This window comes from Zerene cesonia, chromosome 6 (genome assembly GCF_012273895.1).
Source record: "Zerene cesonia ecotype Mississippi chromosome 6, Zerene_cesonia_1.1, whole genome shotgun sequence".
NCBI lineage: Eukaryota > Metazoa > Arthropoda > Insecta > Lepidoptera > Pieridae > Zerene > Zerene cesonia.
The window spans coordinates 5,454,658-5,475,882 of record NC_052107.1 but is presented as its reverse complement, the minus strand read 5'-3'; the positions used below and the strand labels follow the sequence as shown (position 1 = coordinate 5,475,882).

General features: G+C 32.5%; 2 protein-coding genes across 2 annotated transcripts; both read left to right on the top strand.

Annotated features, from left to right (window-relative positions):
* Positions 1–1,769: 1,769 nt before the first annotated feature.
* On the top strand, positions 1,770–13,034 carry LOC119840613. The gene is made up of 16 exons (XM_038367301.1): positions 1,770–1,887; positions 2,402–2,628; positions 2,805–3,134; positions 3,331–3,474; positions 3,655–3,759; positions 5,045–5,281; positions 5,702–5,924; positions 6,659–6,848; positions 8,896–8,963; positions 9,093–9,319; positions 9,509–9,838; positions 10,232–10,375; positions 11,550–11,660; positions 11,883–12,125; positions 12,293–12,515; positions 12,835–13,034. Exons 1-16 carry the CDS (start codon positions 1,770–1,772, stop codon positions 13,032–13,034), a joined length of 3,120 nt encoding a protein of 1,039 aa, XP_038223229.1.
* A 1,511-nt stretch (positions 13,035–14,545) lies between these two features.
* Positions 14,546–20,924, top strand: LOC119840612 (pyruvate kinase-like). Its single transcript, XM_038367300.1, has 9 exons — positions 14,546–14,584; positions 15,213–15,345; positions 16,444–16,667; positions 17,588–17,917; positions 18,101–18,247; positions 18,652–18,753; positions 18,883–19,128; positions 19,942–20,164; positions 20,743–20,924. Exons 1-9 carry the CDS (start codon positions 14,546–14,548, stop codon positions 20,922–20,924), a joined length of 1,626 nt encoding a protein of 541 aa, XP_038223228.1.
* Positions 20,925–21,225: the final 301 nt, after the last annotated feature.

Sequence of the window (21,225 nt, the reverse complement as noted above, 5' to 3'; positions counted from 1 at the left end):
CGCTAGCCATGTGTGGGATCGCAGATTCTCTCACATGTTATCGAACTATTGATTAGACAGTATCATGATATTATATTCATTTTTATTGTTAATTTACAAAAAAAGCCTGGTATAGACAAACGTTTATTCTAGAGGCTCTTTTCAAATTAAGCGTAAGGCAGACTTCTTATTATCAAAATAAAATGTTTATTAAATAAAAACAAACAATGCTTGACAAATAGTTATGGAAAATGTATATTTGTATGTTACAACACTTTAGGCATAACATACAGCAATAAAATAATAGGCACCGAAACTTATGTATATCATAACATTGTTAACAATCGAAATTGTACAGGGAAATCATAGAAATATAATATACCAGTGACAATGATTTTGTAAACCCAAGTTTTTCCATAATTCATGGGCCATTCCCAAAGGAATGAGTAGTTTGATATCGTTGAGATCGCTAACAAAACTTCAACGCCATTGGGAATTTATTTCTTTTCAACATGCTTCATTCCTGTGTTAAATATCAATAGAATATATCTGTTGCATTAATAAATTATTGCGTTAAACAAAGCGTACCGATAAGATTTATTTATCGTAACAACTAACAATAATAGTCATTCTTGATTAGTACAACATTTTCACTAAACAGAACGAAAGTATTATTGTTTGGTTTAGTTATTTTTATTACAAGTGATGTTTATAACTAAGTAAATCCCAATCTAATCTAATTTAAATCATAATATAAATGTGGTGTATATTCGATTCATATTGCCACAAAAATAACACAACTAATGAGCCGCTATCGAATAAAGTTCAAGCAAAAACGAATCTAAAAAGATACAATAATATCCTGTTCGGGAAAGTAACTGAAAATCAACATTGCCTCAACTAACCCTTGTTTGTCCATTAGTCTGCGGCGACAGAATCAAAGCAAACACGCCGATTTCTTGCCAAATATTTCGTTGTTCTTGAGCTTCTTAAGACTTCGACCATTTCTAGAAGCCTATTTTAGATATTTTTAGTTTGTCGCATTTATATTTCAAGTGGAAGCAAAATATTAAATAATGATTTAATGAAAACATTAACTGATCCTTGACTACTTGGTAATACTTACCTATTTATTTTCTTATATTTATTTACTAACTTACTTTCCGCTGGTTTCCTCTGCACAGTTACCGTTATCGTGGGATATCCAGATTTATACCTAATATTTGTACCAAATTTCAGTAATAACTATATTATTTTCTTAATTTACATGAGTGCAATTTTCACACACATGTCTTTTTATTTTATATAAATATTTTTTGTTTAAGAAAAAATTACAAACGAAAGTATTTACATATGATAATAAAAATATTCATGAGTCATAAAAAATAAGTGTTCTACATTCGTCATATTTGAGTATACATAGCTTGCTTATGTATACTCGAAGTTCACAATATTATGTCCTTTTTTATCTAGAGAATTTGACATCTCATTTTTTAATCTGTTTTCAAAAATTACCTTAGACTATTGTCTATGTACATATAACTTTATTGACATGTGCTTTTGCACAAATTTTTGAGACTTTTTATTTATTTTATTTTTATATTAATTAATAATTATATACAAAAAATAATCACAATTATATATAAAATTTTTACAATATTTTTACAAGAGGAAATCAAGGTTGGTATCTTCAAACTTGATAATAATTACATAATATTAAGGAATTACGACTTACATTTCTGTGTTCGAAAACAAGATTAATAAAATAAGCTCATCTCATACTTCTAGTAATGGAAAGCACGAGGCGTACCCTTCCAGTAGCATCTATAGCTTTGGCTGATGAAAAATCAATTCTCTCAGAGCGGCTAGAAAAACCGTATAGACTAACTACCTTTATCGTTACTTTTTGTAAGTTATTACTATCATTAGTCTCCTGCTAATGTTGTCGCTACTTGGACACTGCCTCTTACGGAAACTATGACATTGAATTCACTAAATGTGGATGTTACATAAATGCGCAATATGTAAAATTTATTGATTGGGGATATCTACTCACTTAGTTTACGTACATGTGTTTTTGTTTATTTAAGAATAACATATTTCATATCTATTCAATATTGAAATTTTGCGTTACCCATTGAAATTGACTCAAACATTATAAGAGTTACGTTTGGTATAAGAATGTTACGGATACAAAGCATTATAAAGGTTACGTTACTTTTTGTAAATAACGTAATTATTCACAATAACAGGCTTGATATTTCAGTCCACTGGATAACTTTTTACAGCTCTCAAACAAAAGACCAACAAAGAGTCACACGTCACTGATTTCAAAAGAACTCGTTTCGTGTCTATAGGCCTCTTTAATTCTATGTGAATGCACCATTACTCCTAGCAGAACAACTTATCGTATTACTTGCAGGTGAAGGGATATTAACATCAGTGGATATACAGCAATTCATTGAATTGGGTCTGCACATCATCAGTTTTAAAATGAGCAACGTGACAAGAACAGACAAAATAAAATTATTGGCTATGCTCAAAAGCGCTGTGAAGGGTGCTTGCAGAAAATATGACGTATCAACTTGGCCAATAGCCATTTCCATAGATTTGCCAAGTGCCACCATCCGAACCGGTGTTATACGAGCAGTAAATGATTCATATTAAATTATTTATTTACTTACTAAAATATAACGTCAATCAAATTTTCCGGTGACGAATTTATAATGTTTGAAGTATTGCCATGCATATTATTGATAAAAAGATAAACTTTTTGTTATACTATAACTGATTAAATATAAATATTACTTATTATTTTATTATAGGATATAGGTAACTGCATAACATTGAAGGAGAATGACGTTACTGAAATCACAAGCAACGATTATTACATTAACAGATGCTCCGCCGAAAAAATATACATTGACGATAAAAACACTTTGAAAATTATAAAACCTGGCCAAGAAATTGTAATAGTTTACAGTGATATTTCATTGGTTTGCATGGAAACCAATTCTCAGTTCATTCGATGTAAAGTTATTAAAGGTGGTGTCCTTCGAAATAGAGAACACATTATTTTTCGAGGATTACCAAACCTTAAAGAAGATATTGCAACCATCGATATAGAGTTGATTGAATTTGCTAAGGAGTTTGAGGTACTGCGTATCCTTTTTACTTAATCTAACTAAAGTCACTCGTAATTGGTAATCAATCGTACTAAATACAAAAGGTATTAAAATGTTAATTTTACTTCAAGTCAAAACATTTCACACAGAAATATCTGATAGTACTTTACAATAGAATTATGTTTGAAAATTGATCAATAATGTTTTGTACATAATCCTATTTCAGCTCGACATAGTTACGATTAATTACGTTCGTCAAACCAGTGTCGTACAAAGAGTCAGAAATCTGTTTCCGATAGAATTGAATCCACTTGTAATAAGCACAATTTGCGATCAACAAGGTTTGGATAACATTGACGTTATTATTCAGGTTTGTGATGATTACATGTTTACGTTAGAACGTCAATTTCAGAGATACTTTAATGTTTTTTTTTTTTCTACAACACAGTATGTTTCAGTGTTTTTTTGGCTTGATTATTTGTGATAGAACATCTAATGACTATGTAATTATTGCTTACATGAGTAAGCAATAATTCGTTGATTGCTTCAGGAATCAGATGGTATTATACTCGCGCGTGAATTCCTGGTATTTCAAATATCCAACAAATATAGTATGCATGCTATTGAGCTTCAGATTAGTGCGAAATGTCAAAAGGTAAATGTTAACGGAAAGCTTCCTTCAAGTGCTTATGTAAACCCTTGCAGATGTTTAAATTAGATACCTAATGTATATACATTTTCCGCACTGCATAAATTTAAACTCAAACATTTATTTATTCATGTAGACTTCTTAAAAAAGCAGCAATCGTCATAACACTTTTTTCACATTTACCACCGTTTTGGGAAGCAGTTTCTTTAGAGAAGAGCCGGCAAGGGTCTTTCTAGTTACTTTTTTCTAATTATGTCAATTTTACATTTTAATACACACGTAGTATGTATAGATAAAATTAATATTTCTTGAACAGTAATTTTACGTTCACAGTAATATAAATAAAAATCAATATAAAATTCACAAATGACTTCTATTTGGCATTCAATGCCTAATTAAATAAATCATAAAAAATGGATAACTTGGTCCATTTAAAGGCATCAAATGGCATATGCGTAAAGCTTCCCTAGTGTTCGTTTAATAACATACGCAGTGATTAGAAAAGAAAGACTAATTTAGGTATGGGAATAATTTAATGTTCATTATACGATACTCGTAAATTAAAACACAAAAACATCTATAATTTTACTAATTCTATGTATATTTCAACGATTTATTCATCCTATACTTTTATCGTTTTCAATAGCTTTGTACCCATTGACGCGTGGATGACATTGACACGTGGGTATGACTTTGACATAGGGTTTTTTACGGTTCTTAACCATCATCATCACTTATGTCTAAAGTTGATGTAGGTATTACTTATTCGATTTCACTGTTTTCAATTACCTGCCTGTTAATTTTTAAAAATAATATATAGAAACAAATTGACTCCAAATAAGGCAATACCTAAAATTGCATTCATTCAGAATAATAATTTGAATTCTGGTGATACATTCCATGTATCTCAATTATGAAATAATTAGCAATTGTAATTACCAATGTTTTTGGTAATCTGTTAAAACATGCTTTTATTAACTTTAAACTCAATTTTGACACACCTTCGAGGGACAGATTTAATTCAATTTGTATACTAATGGATCCTCCATGGTGACAATATAACAATTTCATGAGCCTATTTTATTATCCTGATTAGGATCGGCAGTATCAAATGATTTCCGTGGTGATACTCTGCATGAAAGGAAATGAGACAATTCAGTTGATTATATCATTATAGCGTGTTTTCAGTATTTTTTAACAACATTTTTGTATTAATACAAATTATGTATTCTGTTATTTGGTTTATAAGCTTCTATTTAAAATAATAGAGTTATTCAACATTTATCCGTAGGTTGGGAAGCCATTTTTCGTATCTGGCAATATTCTTGAAAAAACTTTAATGAAAGGGAAATTATCGTACAGTGAATTATCTGATATAACGAACGCGGTACTACATAAGAGTGGTTTCGTCCTAAAGAATTATTGTGACGCTGAAAATTTACTAAAATCTCTAAAAATATTGGACTCAGTTTGTCGATTTGTTGAATCTATGCATAAAATTGATAGCACGTGGAAGATATCAACCGAGGTACTCACATAGTTTTTAATAAAGATACCCATCCGAAAGTGAACCCATCTATTTTCTATGGTATATATTGAAACTACAGTTGTGGTAGTTTATCTTATTATATGTATATCACAAATAGCATATATATAAAAAAACGATTCGATCAGAGCACCTGAAAGCTCAATAATATTGAAAGCTTTTTGTTTAATATATTTTTCTCGATTGTCTCCATTGAGACTTAAATAATAACTGTGAAATATTTGATTAAACTTACAAAAGATGTTAGCTATCCAGGGCAAGTCAGGGCGAGCAACTAATATATAGAATAGAATATCAGATCTATCCAACAATTTAACAAAGCCACAGTTTATTTTATATAACTCGTTTATTACTTAATATTGATTCAAAAAGTACAAATAACCAACAAAAATACCAACCCAGATAGATACGCCAGTAAATGCAGCTGAAGCCTGTCTCTCCGCGTGTGCTCTAACGGCCAAACAAGTCGGGGCTCTGGTCATAGTTCTGACCACAGTGACAGGCAGAACTGCCGCTCGACTGTCCCTAATAGCGCCCGATGCAATAGTGTTGGCGGTCACTTCAAAACCAGCAGTGGCTAGGAAGTTGAGGTTCTATAGAGGGTTAATACCGATTATATACGATAGTAAGTAGATTTCTACGTTATAATATAATATGTAGGTTATCTATGTATGCATGCTATTATTAACTAACTCGTTAGTGTTATAATTTGAAAATAAAATATAATAGTTTAAAAAAACTAAAAAAACACGCTTTAACAAATATCATATTTTGCAAATTGAAAACTGGAATAATTTTATCAAATTATTGTATTGTCATCGGTCCTCAATAAATCTACAAAGTTTGAACGAAATCTGGCCGTTTAAAGTGGGTCAAAATCGCGCCTAAAGAAGTCGGTTACAAACAAACAAACATACAAACATACAGGTGAAGCTAATAAGAAGCGTGTAAAAATTAATGGTGTTGTCCGTCAGAGCACGATAAAATACTGTGCTAAAAGTCAAATTTTATACAGATCATTAAATGAATGTTTTATAATAACACTACTAATTAAGTGTGTATAATCTTTACTAATATTATAAAGATGAAGAGTTTGTTTGTTCGTTTGTTTGTTTGAACGTACTAATCTCAGGCACTACTGGTCCGATTTGTAAAATTCTTTCAGCGTTAGATAGCCGATTTATTGAGGAAGGCTATAGTTTATATACGTACCATGGGCGAAGCCGGGACGGACCACTAATCGTATATATTTATGAGAGAACTTTATATAAAATTTGGATTATACAAATTATAAGACAAGAAATGTATCCATTTTCGGTTCATTATTTAAATGATTTATTTTAGTTATCCTTTTCACAGAAGAACGTGAAGCTAACTGGTACGAAGAGACAGTCGCTCGCGTACGATTTGCGGTTTGTTACGGTATCAAAAATGAACTACTGAAGTACGGCTACACATTTGTAGCTTTAAGGAAATCTCATTACACCAGCTCTTTCGCTGATAATATAAGTATTTGGAATGTGTCTGTGGCAGAAGAACATGCGAGATATATATGAATATATTTCGAGACAACCGTAATACAACGGATGGGACAAGTTCTGGTACTTTCTTGGGTTTTAATAATGTTTGTTTGAATTCATTGTAATTGATTTTGATCATTCTATTATCGGTAATGTGAATAATGTTTTTTTTGTTATTGAAATGGTTTTATTCAAGAGTACATTTGGATACCTTTTTTTATAATATTATAGTCTTGACTAAATTACTATCTAAGACAAGATAAGACACGAATTCTACTGAAACCGTGTCTTATTTTTGTATGCAAAATCACCAAAATATACGTAATTAACTGACATCCATTATATACAACAAACCCTCTTAAATATGCCGATTGCAAATATCATTCCAACTACATGAATGCCCATAATATTAATTTTCAGTTTTATGAAGCTTTCTTTACGCAAGTTGCTTACAGTATATATTTGCAGCATAGACATATTGTGTATTAAAAATTATATATAAATTAAATCGATATACATGTCATAAATGAATTCATGCTCTGTCAGAATTGTTTGCACTTCATTCTCAGACCAAGAAATACTTCTTTTTTGATCTGCGGGAACACTTACGTTTTATAATTTTATGTTTGTGTCATGGGTTTCAAATGTTTAAACAGTTTTTATTTTACAATAAACCCTATATGTACATATTTGTTTTTGTTTATCTTTTAAACATTAGAACTTGCTAAAAAATCATAACTGTAATTATTTCTTGAATTGACTTGATTTTTATATTATACTAGCTTTTCGCCCGCGGCTTCGCCCGCGTAGAATTCGCTTATATCGCGCGACATGGTAAGGAGTGTTTTCTTTGCATTAAAAAGTATGGTTTGTTCTTTCCCACGTTTAGCTCCATCTTCATGCCAAGTTTCATCAAAATCGGTTTGACAATAACGAACTTTCATACAAACTTTCATCCCGTCTTTCCACTCTTTCAATCCTGTTTTCGCGATAAAAAGTATCCTATGTCCTTTCCCAAGTTCTATTCTATCTTCATACCAAATTTTGTCAATATCGGTTCAGTGGTTTAGGCGGTAAAGCGTAACAGACAGACAGACAGACAGAGTTACTTTCGCATTTATAATATTAGTAGGGATTAGTAGGGACTAGCCGCATGTACCAGCTACGCCCGGATTTCAAGATTCCTGTTTTATTCCAAGGGATCATTTAATTGTGCAATAAAGTATCCTATCATTCAAGTCTGTACTCTGTCCTTATACACTGTTTCATCAAAATCCGTTCAGTAGTTTCAGCGTTATTGGTAGACGAGCATCCAAACAAACAAACTTTCTCATTTATAATATTAGTTTGAAGGGTGATTCCTATGGGTCTAGATCGGTTGTTCTATATTGATCAAAGGTTCTATTATACATATGATTGTCGATGGAAATGGACATTTCATTAATAAAATAATTTAAGCTGAACTGTGCATTATTATTGAGGCATTAACACTTCTGATAAAATTGATACCTACAATAAATGAAAGGACGTAGAAAATGTGCATTAGTTCAAATAATGTGTCAGTTACGTATAAATAGAATTAATACCTATTCAAATTGATTCCGTCCATAAACATTCTGCTTGATTCTCGAATGTAAGGTTATTGTAAAAAAATAGTATTTTATTTTTTGTTGTAGCTCGTTAGGTTTGTTTCATAATGCTGCTACTATTATTATAAGCAGATGGTACCTACTAGGTAAGTGTACATTGGTACATAAAAATCAAAAATTATCACGATTTTTTTCAAAGCATAAATTTATTATCTGTGTTGGTTGCGACAAAGGAACTTGTCGCCTTTCTATTTTTATATGCATCTTTCTTAATTGACGTAAGTCATTTCTATTGTATTTAATTTTATCATAAATGAATATTTATTGTTTAGAACTATAATTATTAAGTATCCACAACGTGACATTGGCAAAATTGTGGCAACACAGCACTGCCATTTATAAAATAAAATTGAATTGAATTGAATTATTAAGTAACTAAAATGGCAGAGAAATTTCCCGAAAACATCGAGTTTACAGATGTTGATATCAGTCATCCTCAAATTTTAGATCGCCCTTGCAACCGGTTTAGAAGATGTCCGGTTATCGTCACCTTATGTACGTATTCTTGGAGATTTTAAGATGCATTTAGTTTAAAAAACTTTCGAGATGTAAGTACATCTAAGTAGTAGGATAGGTCATGTATACTCATAGCGTACAAAACTGAATTATAAGGTCACATTACAGCCGACACACAAATAACACCTGTCGAAATTCAAAAATTGTTAGAAGTTGGTATGAATGTAGCGAAATTTAAAATGTCCTTCACCACAAAGGGAGACAGGATTCGAATGCTCGGAAAAGTGGACAAAGCTGCGTTGGCGTGTTGTCGTAAATTTGGCGTCCACGATTGGCCAGTAGCTACTTGCATCGAACTGAAAACGTGTATCGTTAAAACAGGCCTTCTAGAAAATGTTTGTATAAAAGCAATTTAATGCACCATATCAGTTATATGTTAATTTTGCTTCATTCTTGACTTCTTATTGAGCTGTCAACGACCATTCAATTTCAAAAATAATCTTGATATATTAAAGCTATTCATGATTCATAAGGAAATAAATTACTGAGGCCAATTAAGTACTCAATTACTTATTATTTTGCAGAATGCAGATTTTATAGCATTTAAAGAAGGAATGCATGTAGTTCTTACATGTAGACTGTCGCATTACAATAAATGTAGCCTAAAAAAGGTGTTCGTTGACAATCCCACTCTAGCCAAAGACATCAAAGAAGGAACAGAAATCTCCATTGGATCAGATGAAGTTATAATGAAATGTGAAGCTATTCTGGATGAGGAGAATATTAAGTGCATTGTAGTGAAGGGTGGCCAGTTAGGTAACGTCTGTAATGTGTGTGCTAGAGGTGTTGCTCACAACCAACCAATTATAACTAAGAAGGATCTAGACATGGTTAAATTTGCATTGCAGTACCAGGTAACTAATTAACTTATATTGTAAATTTCAATATTAAAATTAAAAACTACAAACTTGGGTGTTTTTTTTTTTATTAGTTTCTATTTATTTTAATGTGAGAAGATTTTAGTATATGCAGGCAAAACTAAAGAGCAATACTTATATGGACTGGCCGCAGTCAGATTTGGCTATCATCAATACAAATATTTTAAGGGGAGGAATGAGGCAAACACTACTTGGCCTATATTAAAAAAAAAATGCTATTCGAAGGGGTTATTCCTGAGTGACAAAGCGAGTTTTTTTTTCATCCTGGGCCGCAGGGATGGAGCCGAGAAAAGCGGTTACAATAAATTAGAGTATTATGTTAAAATGACACTAAAAATACGCTAAAATGCTATATTGTTTTGTTTTAAGATTGATATGATAATTGTAAATTATGTAAGAAAAGCAGAAACCCTCACTGAAATAAAGAAGTACATGGGAAAGATGTTAAGGCCTTTGATATTCGGTGGCGTTTGTACGCAAGAAGGTCTGGAAAACATAGATGACATTATTAAGGTTGGGCTCGAATGCAATTTGCTTTAATTTACAAAAGCTTTTTAATTTAAGGATTTGTAGTTACTACAGAGTACTGTTATATACAGAAAATATATTGTTTTTCGTCCCTAAATCTATTTGGCTTACACACTTTGTGCGTATGATTTTCAATAGTGAGCAAAAAAACAATCATTGTGTCACTTTTTAGTTACCGCAATATATCAAGCTTGAGAAAATAATAGAACATAAATATTTAGTCTTTCACAACTAATGTCATGAAAACGAAACAGTACCAACGTTAAACATTATGTAATTATGTTATTATTGACGTTATACACTCCAAGCTCACACATTATTTTCGAGTAGTGGCAAACAAAATATACTTGTTTACACTTTAATGAACAAATATTTATGTACTTCAAATCATAGAAACTGGCCGAGTTACCGTTGTAAACAATACACTACATCTATTACCCCTTTTAATAACTCCAAATTCGGAACATTAATATGAAAGCGTGGTTGTAATATTGAAACTGCGAAATGTTCAATTATAATATTTATATTTTTTTTATAGTAGATCTTCCCAATCATAATTGGATTGTGAGCCATATTTTTATTGGCTTTAATGTAGTTTTGAAAGCGATGTTTGGCTTGGTATTTGACTTTATAAAGCGATCGTATGTAGATTTAATTTATGTAACGATATCTATCCTGCCTTGAATATTTTTTTTTTTTTAATTGAATTTCTTAAATATACACCTTTTATCACTCACTCTGACATGAAATTTGTATAAAGTCATTGAATAAAATCTACATGTATATAAACCAATTTCTGATTGAAAGTTCGTTGTATTCCCATAACCATAAGCGCAATTACATATTATTCTGTAAACGCGCTGTAGGAACATCTAACCTAACAACTAACATGAGGTCACCAAACTTACAACGATGTTACGTCTTATGGAACAAGCATTGTGGCTCCACCCAACTTCGATAGACATTATGTTAGACTCGCCTTCTCTGAGAACAGACTTTTGTCTGTATCTATGGTATTTATTATAGAGAACAAAATACAATCACACTAAAGTATTAGTAGGTATACCGTGGTGAATGGGATTGCTAATCTAACTCGGAAGTTAGGTACATTTTCTATAAGGCATACCTATTATATTTTCTCTATAAAATCAAATTCCAGGAATGTGATGGTATTATACTGTCGAGGGAATTTTTACCATTTGAAATAGATGTATCGCAAAAATTTCGTTTAGCCCATATACAAAAATGGGTGTGTGGAAAATGTATGCAGGTACCTTTTATTTCATTACTAATCCCACTCTTTGATTTATGATAACGTCCTGAATAATGCAATTATTAATAAGCAAAATGTAATACACCAGGTACGAGTTTCGCCAAAAGAGTTCCTCCCACGGGAAACCCTAATCATGCATCCACCCCTACTTCCCTTTGTGTGTATTCGTTAGTCGTTGTATTTAATAATGGACATACGTTAAATCAGCTCCTTTTGTAGGCAGGTAAGCCGTTTTACTTATCCGGTGGAGTTTTCAAGGAAGCACTGAAGACTGGATTATTCTATGACAATGAAATATCCGACGTAGTGAATGCACTTATGGATGGAGTTAGCGGCTTTATTCTCAGAGATTGCTTTAACGTTGATAATACGTATGAAGTCCTGCATGCTATTAATGAGACGTGTTACTTCGTTGAACCCATTGTTGCTAGTAAGAGCAATTTTTGGAGGATTCTTGATGAGGTATTTTATACTATGCATGATTATGTATGTAAAATAGAATGGTTATAGGAAAATTACGCTTTTATGATTAAAAATTTTATTTGTATATATTTTGTGTTACAAATCTTTGGTTGTAATAATATTATATCTTTATTATACATGTTATATCTTAAAAGTGCATCTTTAAGGCGAAATCACCGATAAATGCAGCCGAGGCAGCCGTCATGTCTTGTGCGTTAGTCGCCAACCAGACAAAATCGCGAGTTATCATCGTACCCACAGTGACCGGCAAAACACTGAAGGCCCTTCACCGCATGAGACCCGCGTGCCTTGTTATCTCTCTCAGCAAGAAGATCAGTGTATTAAGGCTACTTCATACGTATAGAAGCGTAATGCCCCTCATGTACAAAGGCACGTATATTAGTAACGGTAATACGGTGACTATGATCACGAATCGTAAAAAAATCGTTTCCAATTTTTTTGAAGATATATAGTAATTGTCAAATAATTTTGAACATGTAGTACTTCTAATATCTTTAAGTAATTAGATTAATAAAATACAAGGAATCTGTGGCCTAACTAAATTTAAAACTAACTCGTTATCCCATTAAAGACAATTTTTCATGTATTTATATTATATCAGAGCCCATGTCCTTGCGGTAGGAAAAAATGAGAGCTGATGATGATGGCTGGATATCATACACAAAACTTATTGACTGATATTCTACAGAATCACCAGAGTCATCGAAAAATTGGCAGGAAGCAATCGAAAGGCGAATTGATTACGCCATAGAATACGCAGTACAACGGGGCTGGTTGGTGTACGGAGATATGTATGTGACGCTGCAGCGAGGATCCGATGATAGCTCCTTCTGCGACATGGTCAGGGTTTGGATTGTTCGCGTCTCGAAGAAACTGTTGGTCGAGTGAGTATGAATGCATACATAACATACTTAACGACATACATGAATGTATTCGAAAGTTATATAAATTATTTATAAAACGATTTTAGTAAATCTTTTCATTAGCAATTTTTTCAATTTATTCGTTCCTTTTCAAATCTCATTATCAAAATAACGGACCTCCTTTCATTTTTGCAGATGTGACGATTGAACGTGAACAATTCGTGAATTATTTTTTTATAGTTTTATATATATAATTTAGATACATATACCTATAGTATTATAATATGTGTGTCCCTACTTAGTATAATTTACATTAAAACAACTTCTTAATGATTTACAGTATTTTGTTAATCTATACATAATACAATAATTTTAAACATAGCGTTTCGATATTATTGTAATAAAGTATTATATGAATAATTTGTTTACAGCTTATTTTAATTTTTCCTTCATTTTTAACATTTACACATTTATGTCGTCATACATAAAGTTAACTGTGTGATCCGAGAATTCGAATGAATTAACGAGTTATTTAATTTGTGAAATGTTACCAAATAGAAACCTGTATGCTACTTCATACTAGCGAGTAGTCGACTTAGGAGCTGGTCTTTTTAACCCACGATACACCCAGCTCTATTCAATTATCTCTAACAGTTATTCAACCGATTGTTTCACAGTTTTCTATTCGGCCACAGTGAAGATTTGATTTGTTTCCGAGAACAATTCTCACAGCATAAAGATTTGTAGCGATCCTTGTCAAGGGTAGCCCTCTGGAGCGTCCGAGTTTTCCCTATTTTTTATTTATCTCAATCCCCGTTTTGATCCCCTAATGGTTTTACCACAAATAAAACAAGCCTTTGTTTATTTTTCCAAGCCGTGTTTATTTACGTTGACGTTGTTAGCAACGGCTCTTGCTGTTTGCGATTCTGCTTAAACGACGCAAATCCGTGACATTCAAGATAAAAAGATATCCCTGTTTGGAATTTTGAAATAAATTTTAAAATGAAAAACGGCTATTTTTGCCTTGATACTTCTTGTTTTCTCTTCTTCTTTGTGACTTGACTTGTGACCTTGTAACGTGTAAATCGGGTATGAATATTATTTTAAATTTTATGCCAACTTAATACTTATTACTCATATACCATATCACATCATTAAAAATCTGTACGTAGCTATTAAAAGACACTTAAATAAAAACCCTATCAAAACAATAACTACACAAAGGTACATTAAATAAATATATCAATAAGATTATATACAGATATTATACTGCTCTACCTATTAAAACTTGAAAAATATCGACGCGGAGAGCTTTTTATACGATGTAAAAATATATAAATAACATACAAAATTATAAAACAAATAATAAAAGTTTATTAAATTTCCTTCAATCGTCAAATTTTAGTGACATAATAAAAAATATATAATTCTTCTTTATGATCAATACTTGTCATAATTTCGATACTTCAAAATATACGTGCGTTTTCGAAGTGAATTTATTTTGTACGTTTGTATTTATAATATTGAGAAATTATCATGGTCTGGCCAACTGAATACGATATAAAACTTGGCGAGGTATGTTAAGTTATTTATTTGAAATCTACTGTTTATTTGTAAAGTCGGCTTCTTTTTGATTATATATTATATTACTCATCTAAACAGTTATACTTCACAGAATAAACCTTATGTCGATCTCTGTTTGTTACTTTTCACGGTAAAACCACTGAACGGATTTTAATGATACTTCGCAGTGATGTAGCTTGTGTACCAGAGTAAACATATAAGCTGTAGAAACACTTGCTTTGCCCGCAGACATGACCGAGGGAGGAAGCCTATGACAAAGCTAGTACTGAAAATCGAAGAGTTATTATCTTGTTCAGTTTCACTTATCTATATTTCTCAGCTTTTGTATTCAACATTCTACGTGTAATATAGTAATTTTTCTTATGTCTGAAAACATGAATTTTATTAATTCATGCACATCATTTGTCTTTCTTGCGAATAACAAACGGCGATTATGCGACTGTGAGCGTTGTTACAAACCTTATAAAGTTTCACATCACAAAATATTTTATAAAAAGTATTTTGTTTTCTGTACTATAAATAAATAAATTACCCACCTACCTTAAAAATATTTAAACAGAAGAATTTCCAATTAATCAACTTAAAAGTCGATTGTACATTTCTATAAGTTTTCCGTCAGTTCGATGCAATGGAGCTACCAGGGCAACAACTGCCAGCTGCGCATGCGTACACACCACTCGACCATTTACTCAATCTCGATATAAAGGCACCGCCGGGATGTCAACGTCTCACGGGCATTATCGTTACAATGGGTAAAAAGTATTATTGGAAATTATATTTATTAGAAGGGTTTTTATATAAAAGTAGGGTCACATGGGATTAACAAACATTGCTTTCGTATTCATTGGTATTTGGCCCACATTTAGAAGGATATTTCGAGGATTTTTTTTTTATTAAATCTACCAGGATAGTGTGGAAAATGAAGGAAATTATTATTTTTTTTTTATGTCATAGCGGGCAGCTGAGCTGGTGGTTCGCCTGATGGTAAGCGATCACCACCGCCCATAAACATTCGCAAAGGTAGTACCTCTACAATACTAACTTATCGTTTCTATTCGTACAGTTTCGCTCGCGTAGTTCTCTTTTATGTAATAGCGGGCAAGTGAACTGGTGGTACGCCTGATGGTAAGCGATCACAACCGCCCATGAACCATTGCAGAGGTAGGGCTTCTGGGAATGCGCTGCCCGCTTTAATGGGGTAAGGGAAAAGGAAAGGATTAACGACTGGAGAGAAGGAATGGACTAGGACGGGTGAAGAAAAGGAAACGGGCCTCCGGCTCCCCCACTCACCGTACGAAACACAGTGGCATGCCACTATTTCACACCGGTTTTCTGTGGGGGTGTGGTACTTCCCCGGTGCGAGCTGGCCCAATTCGTGCCGAAGCGTGCTCGACTCCCACAATAATTAGTTCAATAACCTTATAAAAATAGTTAAATATTGGATGTCTGAAATTTAAACTCAGTTGTGGATATACCGGTTATATGACAAGTATTATCTTATAATAAATGCGAAATTTATAAGTATAGATGGATGTATGGATGTTCGTTACTCTTTCACGCGAAGATGATTGACTCGATTAGCATTGAGTGACCACCCGGTTTACAGCTATTACATTTATATATATATTTGTTTGTTTTCTTGGATAGGTATCTATTATTCGCGAGTTGGATCCACTATATTTCGTTTCTCGTTTTGTAACTGAAAAATTATTATAGGGTTAATGGTTCCTTCTACACATTTTCGCCCAGCATAGATATGACAAATAATTAATAATATCTATATAATAAATATTAGTATGAGTTTTGAGGTGTAGGTACAACTTTTCGAAAGCTTTCCATTAATATTTCAGGTCATTCAACATACAACATCGAAATATTAGAAAAATTGATATCAGCAGGCATGAATATTGCTCTGTTGAACTTGAATTTTGGAACAAAAGAAGAACACATAGAGACTATAAAAATGCTGAGGCAAGCGGCTAAGAACTACAGTACTCAAATGGGTCGTAACTATCCCTTAGCTATAGCAGCTAGGTTGCCTGGTCGAAAGATTAGAACGGGAACTATTGCTGATGTATGTTATGAAATATATTTCAGTTTCCACTCGATTCCATTGAACTGAATAGATGAAGAAATTAAAAAAAAATACAATAACGTATACATATTTAAAAAAAAGTAAATATATATATATATATAGACAGCGCTTAACTGGTTCATGCATTTTCAACATTGGTTCAGTTATTGTGGAGATCGAGAACTTTGACGAGTATTATTTTTGGAAACCTTGCTATTATTATGCTGTTGTTAAAACTTGTTTTAAACATCTATCTTTTACTTTGCTGATAGATTACAGCATTTATTTGTCAAACACTGATCGTTCCTATTTTTTTAAATTTAGAATACTACAATCGATATAATCTGAAGTTTGGATATTTTTCCTTTACCATATTTGGCATGTATACTTTTCCTCACCTAGTCCTTTTCTTTATTTCTATCATAAATTCTTAATTAATCCAATACCTTTTAAAGTTTGCTATTCATTTGCAGACGCATAAGGCCTGGTAGCAGCCTTGCGCTTCTGCAAATATAATTCAGTACTAGAGCTTAACACCAGCTCCTTTGCCGACTATGTCATAAAAAAATAATTGCTAAGAACTATCCATTATGTTGAACACATGAATGATTAAAGATGCACAAAAATATGCTCTAGTGTATTTCCAACCTTATATTAACACAGAAACGATTTAAAAAATCATTAGGTACATAAGTAGCGTTAAATTGAAATATCTTTTTATACTAATTCCTCTTTTACTTGAACTTATTATAACGACGTAATTAAGCGACCAAAATATCTTTGACCAATTATCAAGTCAGCCACAGTAACAGCATGGAAAGTTCTTGAATTAAGTCTCCGAATATTAAGGATCCTAACAAGATTAATGACGCGCCGCTTAAGTGAATGCGTCTAGATTCCAAGTATTGGATTGCTTCCAGAGTTACGGAGAAACAGTTGAATTAAAAACAGGAGATACAGTAAGGTTGACTACAGACGAAACTTATAAAGATCGATGTTCCGTTTACACGATTTATATAGATTTCATGTACTTTTCTGATCAAGTCAAAAAAGGTGACTACGTTCTATTAGACAATGAAACTATAATGCTGAAAGTTGACGTTATTTCTGCTACAACGCTGACTTGTAAAATTGAGAGAGGTGGATTGTTAGGCTCTTGTAAGGATGTATTTGTACCGAATGTTACCTTTGATATGCCGAACTATACTGATAAAGATAAAGAATATATCAACATGGCTATATCCAATCAAGTGAGTGAAATAATACATATTAAACATATTTTAAATAATTGATCGTTCTTTTTCATTACATAATTATATGTAGATGGTTTTTTATAATAAATTTTAAACAATAATTATTTGTCACACAAAGGAAAAATGTCCTGAAAACTGTAACAAAGTTAACTAAACAAAATAAGGTATCTCTCACTTCAGCTGGACATTCTTATCGCGTCTTTCGTAGACTCGGCTAATGCGATTACGGAACTCAGGCATTTAATGGGTGAGAAGGGAAGGAAAATAGCCATTGTCGCCAACATCCAAACTATTGAAGGCTTCCGCAACTTTGACGACATTCTAGCGGTAAGTGCTAACTAATGGAATACTGTGGCAGACTTTCGCGTAGTTTTAATGCAACTAGTCACTGCGACGCTCTTAGAAAAATCATCTTAGTCATGTCACATGTGGAAGTTTGAATAGATATTTGTTCAATCGCAAAAGTTTCGCATTGACTTGGATAGTTGGGAACTAATGTCATAATATACAAACTTTATCGAACAATATAACATCCTAGCTTTTCGGATTGTTGTTTAATTACTCATTTGTTTTTATAAGTAATTTTAGAATATTTAGCAATTTTGTTTTAATTTGTTTATTCGGTACACTAGTATGATTATTTAAATTAGATTATAATTGTCTATCCTACATCGTCATGTATATAATTGTCTATCATGTTTCATCTTGCTTTTCCTTTCCATTTTTTTCAGGTCAGCAACGGAATAATGATAACGAGACAAGAATTGGGATCGGATATCACACCAAAAAAACTGGTCATTGCTCAGAAAAATATGATTGCTCGAGCTAACAAGGTTTTCATTTTTCAGTTTATCTATTTAAATAAATGCTCTATACTTTGCGAATTTCATATTAGACATTCACAAGTATCAAGAATTAAGACTAATCAGTAGTATATGAAATTTATGATTATTTATTGGCAGGCAAACATTCCTATTTGTATCAGTGCACATCTTCTTAGTAGCATGCGGTACAAGAGCGTGCCTCTTCGAGCTGAACTCCTTGATATTGCAAACTGCATTCTAGACGGTGCTGATGCCCTGGTACTATCAGCTGAAACAGCTGTTGGCCAGTACCCAGTGGACACGGTTATGTGCCTTGCCAGCGCATGCAAAGAAGCAGAAGCTTGTATGTGGACTAAACAAATTTTTCACGATTTAGTCGATAAGGTATCGTACTTATTGTAAATTTATCTTGTTACATAGAATAGCAAAACTTACCAGAACATAAATGACCAGTTTATTTTGGGTCAATTTTCCGAAAAACCACAAACCAAAAAGTTATAAAAGCTATACGAAAATGTCATTGTCAATTACCTTTTTTATTTATTTATCACTTGTCAGTTTAATCCAGTAATTCTCCGTGTTTGTCATTATTTTCGATTTCTCTTTTATCAGCTACAGTACACTGTGGGCATCAAAAATAAATTACATCTGAGCACATAAATAAGCATTAAGTCGAACGAATAACGTTATGTATACTGTTCCATGTGTCTTTATTCTGTTTTAATTCAAATTGCTATAAAGGAAGCTTTATTAAAGTATTCAGATACATAAAATATAAAGTAATTTTTTATTTTTATTTCTTTTATTTTTCATTTTTACGTCCGTTGTTGACCAACTTATCAAAATACTAGCTTTTCGCCCGCGGCTTTTTCCCAATGGAAATACAGTCGCGGAGTTTTATCGTTTTAATTTCCATTTTCGTAAGACTGCCGGGATAAAAACTATCCTCTGTGAGACAGATAGAAGAATAGAGTTACTTTCGCATTTATAATATTAAGCAGGGCTTTTTGTGTAGACACCAGCGACCATCACGATATTTTAAAGCAGTACTAATTCCAGTGTGATAAAGGTATGGCGCTAGATGGCCTGTATAGTTTCCTTAAATTATAGCGTCCTTTTTGCACACTGGAATAAGTCCCAGATGCCTATTTTTACAATTATTGTTTACATATTAAACTTTGAAACGATTCCTTTAAGACTCCAATACCCTGCGACCAATCAACTGGAGCGGCAATAGCTGCCGTGCTAGCAGCGCAACGCGCTATCGCTGCAGCTATAGTAGTGGTGACCACGTCAGGCAAAACCGCCCAAATCGTATCCAAATACAAACCTCGATGTCCCATTATTTCAGTCACCAGATATGGGCCAATCGCAAGGCAGATGCATTTATGGAGAGGTATTATGCCTCTTATTTATGAAGGTAAGGAAGGTAACGGTAGAAGGTAACCATACAAAAATCATTAGATTAATAAATATTATATATAAATATTATTTATATATAAAATATAATTATTAAAACCATTTAAACATGTAGCCCGTATAATCGTCGGTCCAGTTTTTTATTCTTCCTTTTTTGTGTTCAAAACAAATAGAAAATTTTTAGGCTAGATAAATTCAGAACTGTTATTGTACTATCCATATAACACTGACACTGTCCACTGCCGTGTCGCTTTCGATATCTTTATTGGGTGCAAAACTCCAAATACCAACACATAATTCAGTCGAATTCAGCCGGTTTTGCAGCAGCAAGTCAGGTGTTAAAACAGAATGCCTAATTGTCAAAGGAACTGGAAAAGGGAATAAAACTCCCACAACGAGTGCGCACATTCCAACACAGAATTATTGCTCTTGTGACAGCACAAACAACAGACTGTACACTCTACAGGGTACAGAAAAGTGTTTACATTTTTTAAAGACTGAACTTGAGGAGAATTAAGGAATCAAAAATTGAAAAAAATAGAGATTTTTTTTTCATTTATGATTTTTTTTAATTTGCAGCGGCTCCCGATGTAGACTGGCAAACGGATCTAAATAACCGAGTGACTTTTTGTACAAAATGGGCCATGGAACAAGGCTTTGTTCGAGTTGGGGATCCTCTGATCATTGTGTCAGGCTGGCGACAGGGCTCAGGTTACACCAATACTATGAGAATAATGTATGCTGAAGCTGATAACGTATGAAAACCAGATTCTGATGATCATAACCCATTTCAAAAAGGAAATAACGTTGTAAAAATTCTAATGAAACAATCAATACGGCACATATATAAATTATCGCATAATATTGTAGAAACAGAGTTTTATAAAAAGTAGGTAATTTTTGTATATTCTCATTTTCAAATAATTGCACTATTAAATACGCAATGACTAGATTTATACCAATTGTTTGTTTTACTTGTCGTAGTCTAGTAAAAGTCTCGTCAGCTCTATTTCAAAGTCAAAGCACTAGTGGAATTTAAAATCAAAAAGCGTAATCGAAAGC

Bases quoted from the DNA above. Each gene is read 5' to 3' on its own strand.
- LOC119840613 (XM_038367301.1), top strand. From the start codon at position 1,770: ATGGAAAGCACGAGGCGTACCCTTCCAGTAGCATCTATAGCTTTGGCT. The intron at 8,964-9,092 runs GTACGTATTCTT...GTCACATTACAG, and splicing joins TCCGGTTATCGTCACCTTAT to CCGACACACAAATAACACCT. The intron at 12,126-12,292 runs GTATTTTATACT...TGCATCTTTAAG, and splicing joins TTTGGAGGATTCTTGATGAG to GCGAAATCACCGATAAATGC.
- LOC119840612 (XM_038367300.1), top strand. From the start codon at position 14,546: ATGGTCTGGCCAACTGAATACGATATAAAACTTGGCGAG. The intron at 15,346-16,443 runs GTAAAAAGTATT...TTAATATTTCAG, and splicing joins GGGCATTATCGTTACAATGG to GTCATTCAACATACAACATC. The intron at 18,248-18,651 runs GTAAGTGCTAAC...CATTTTTTTCAG, and splicing joins ACTTTGACGACATTCTAGCG to GTCAGCAACGGAATAATGAT.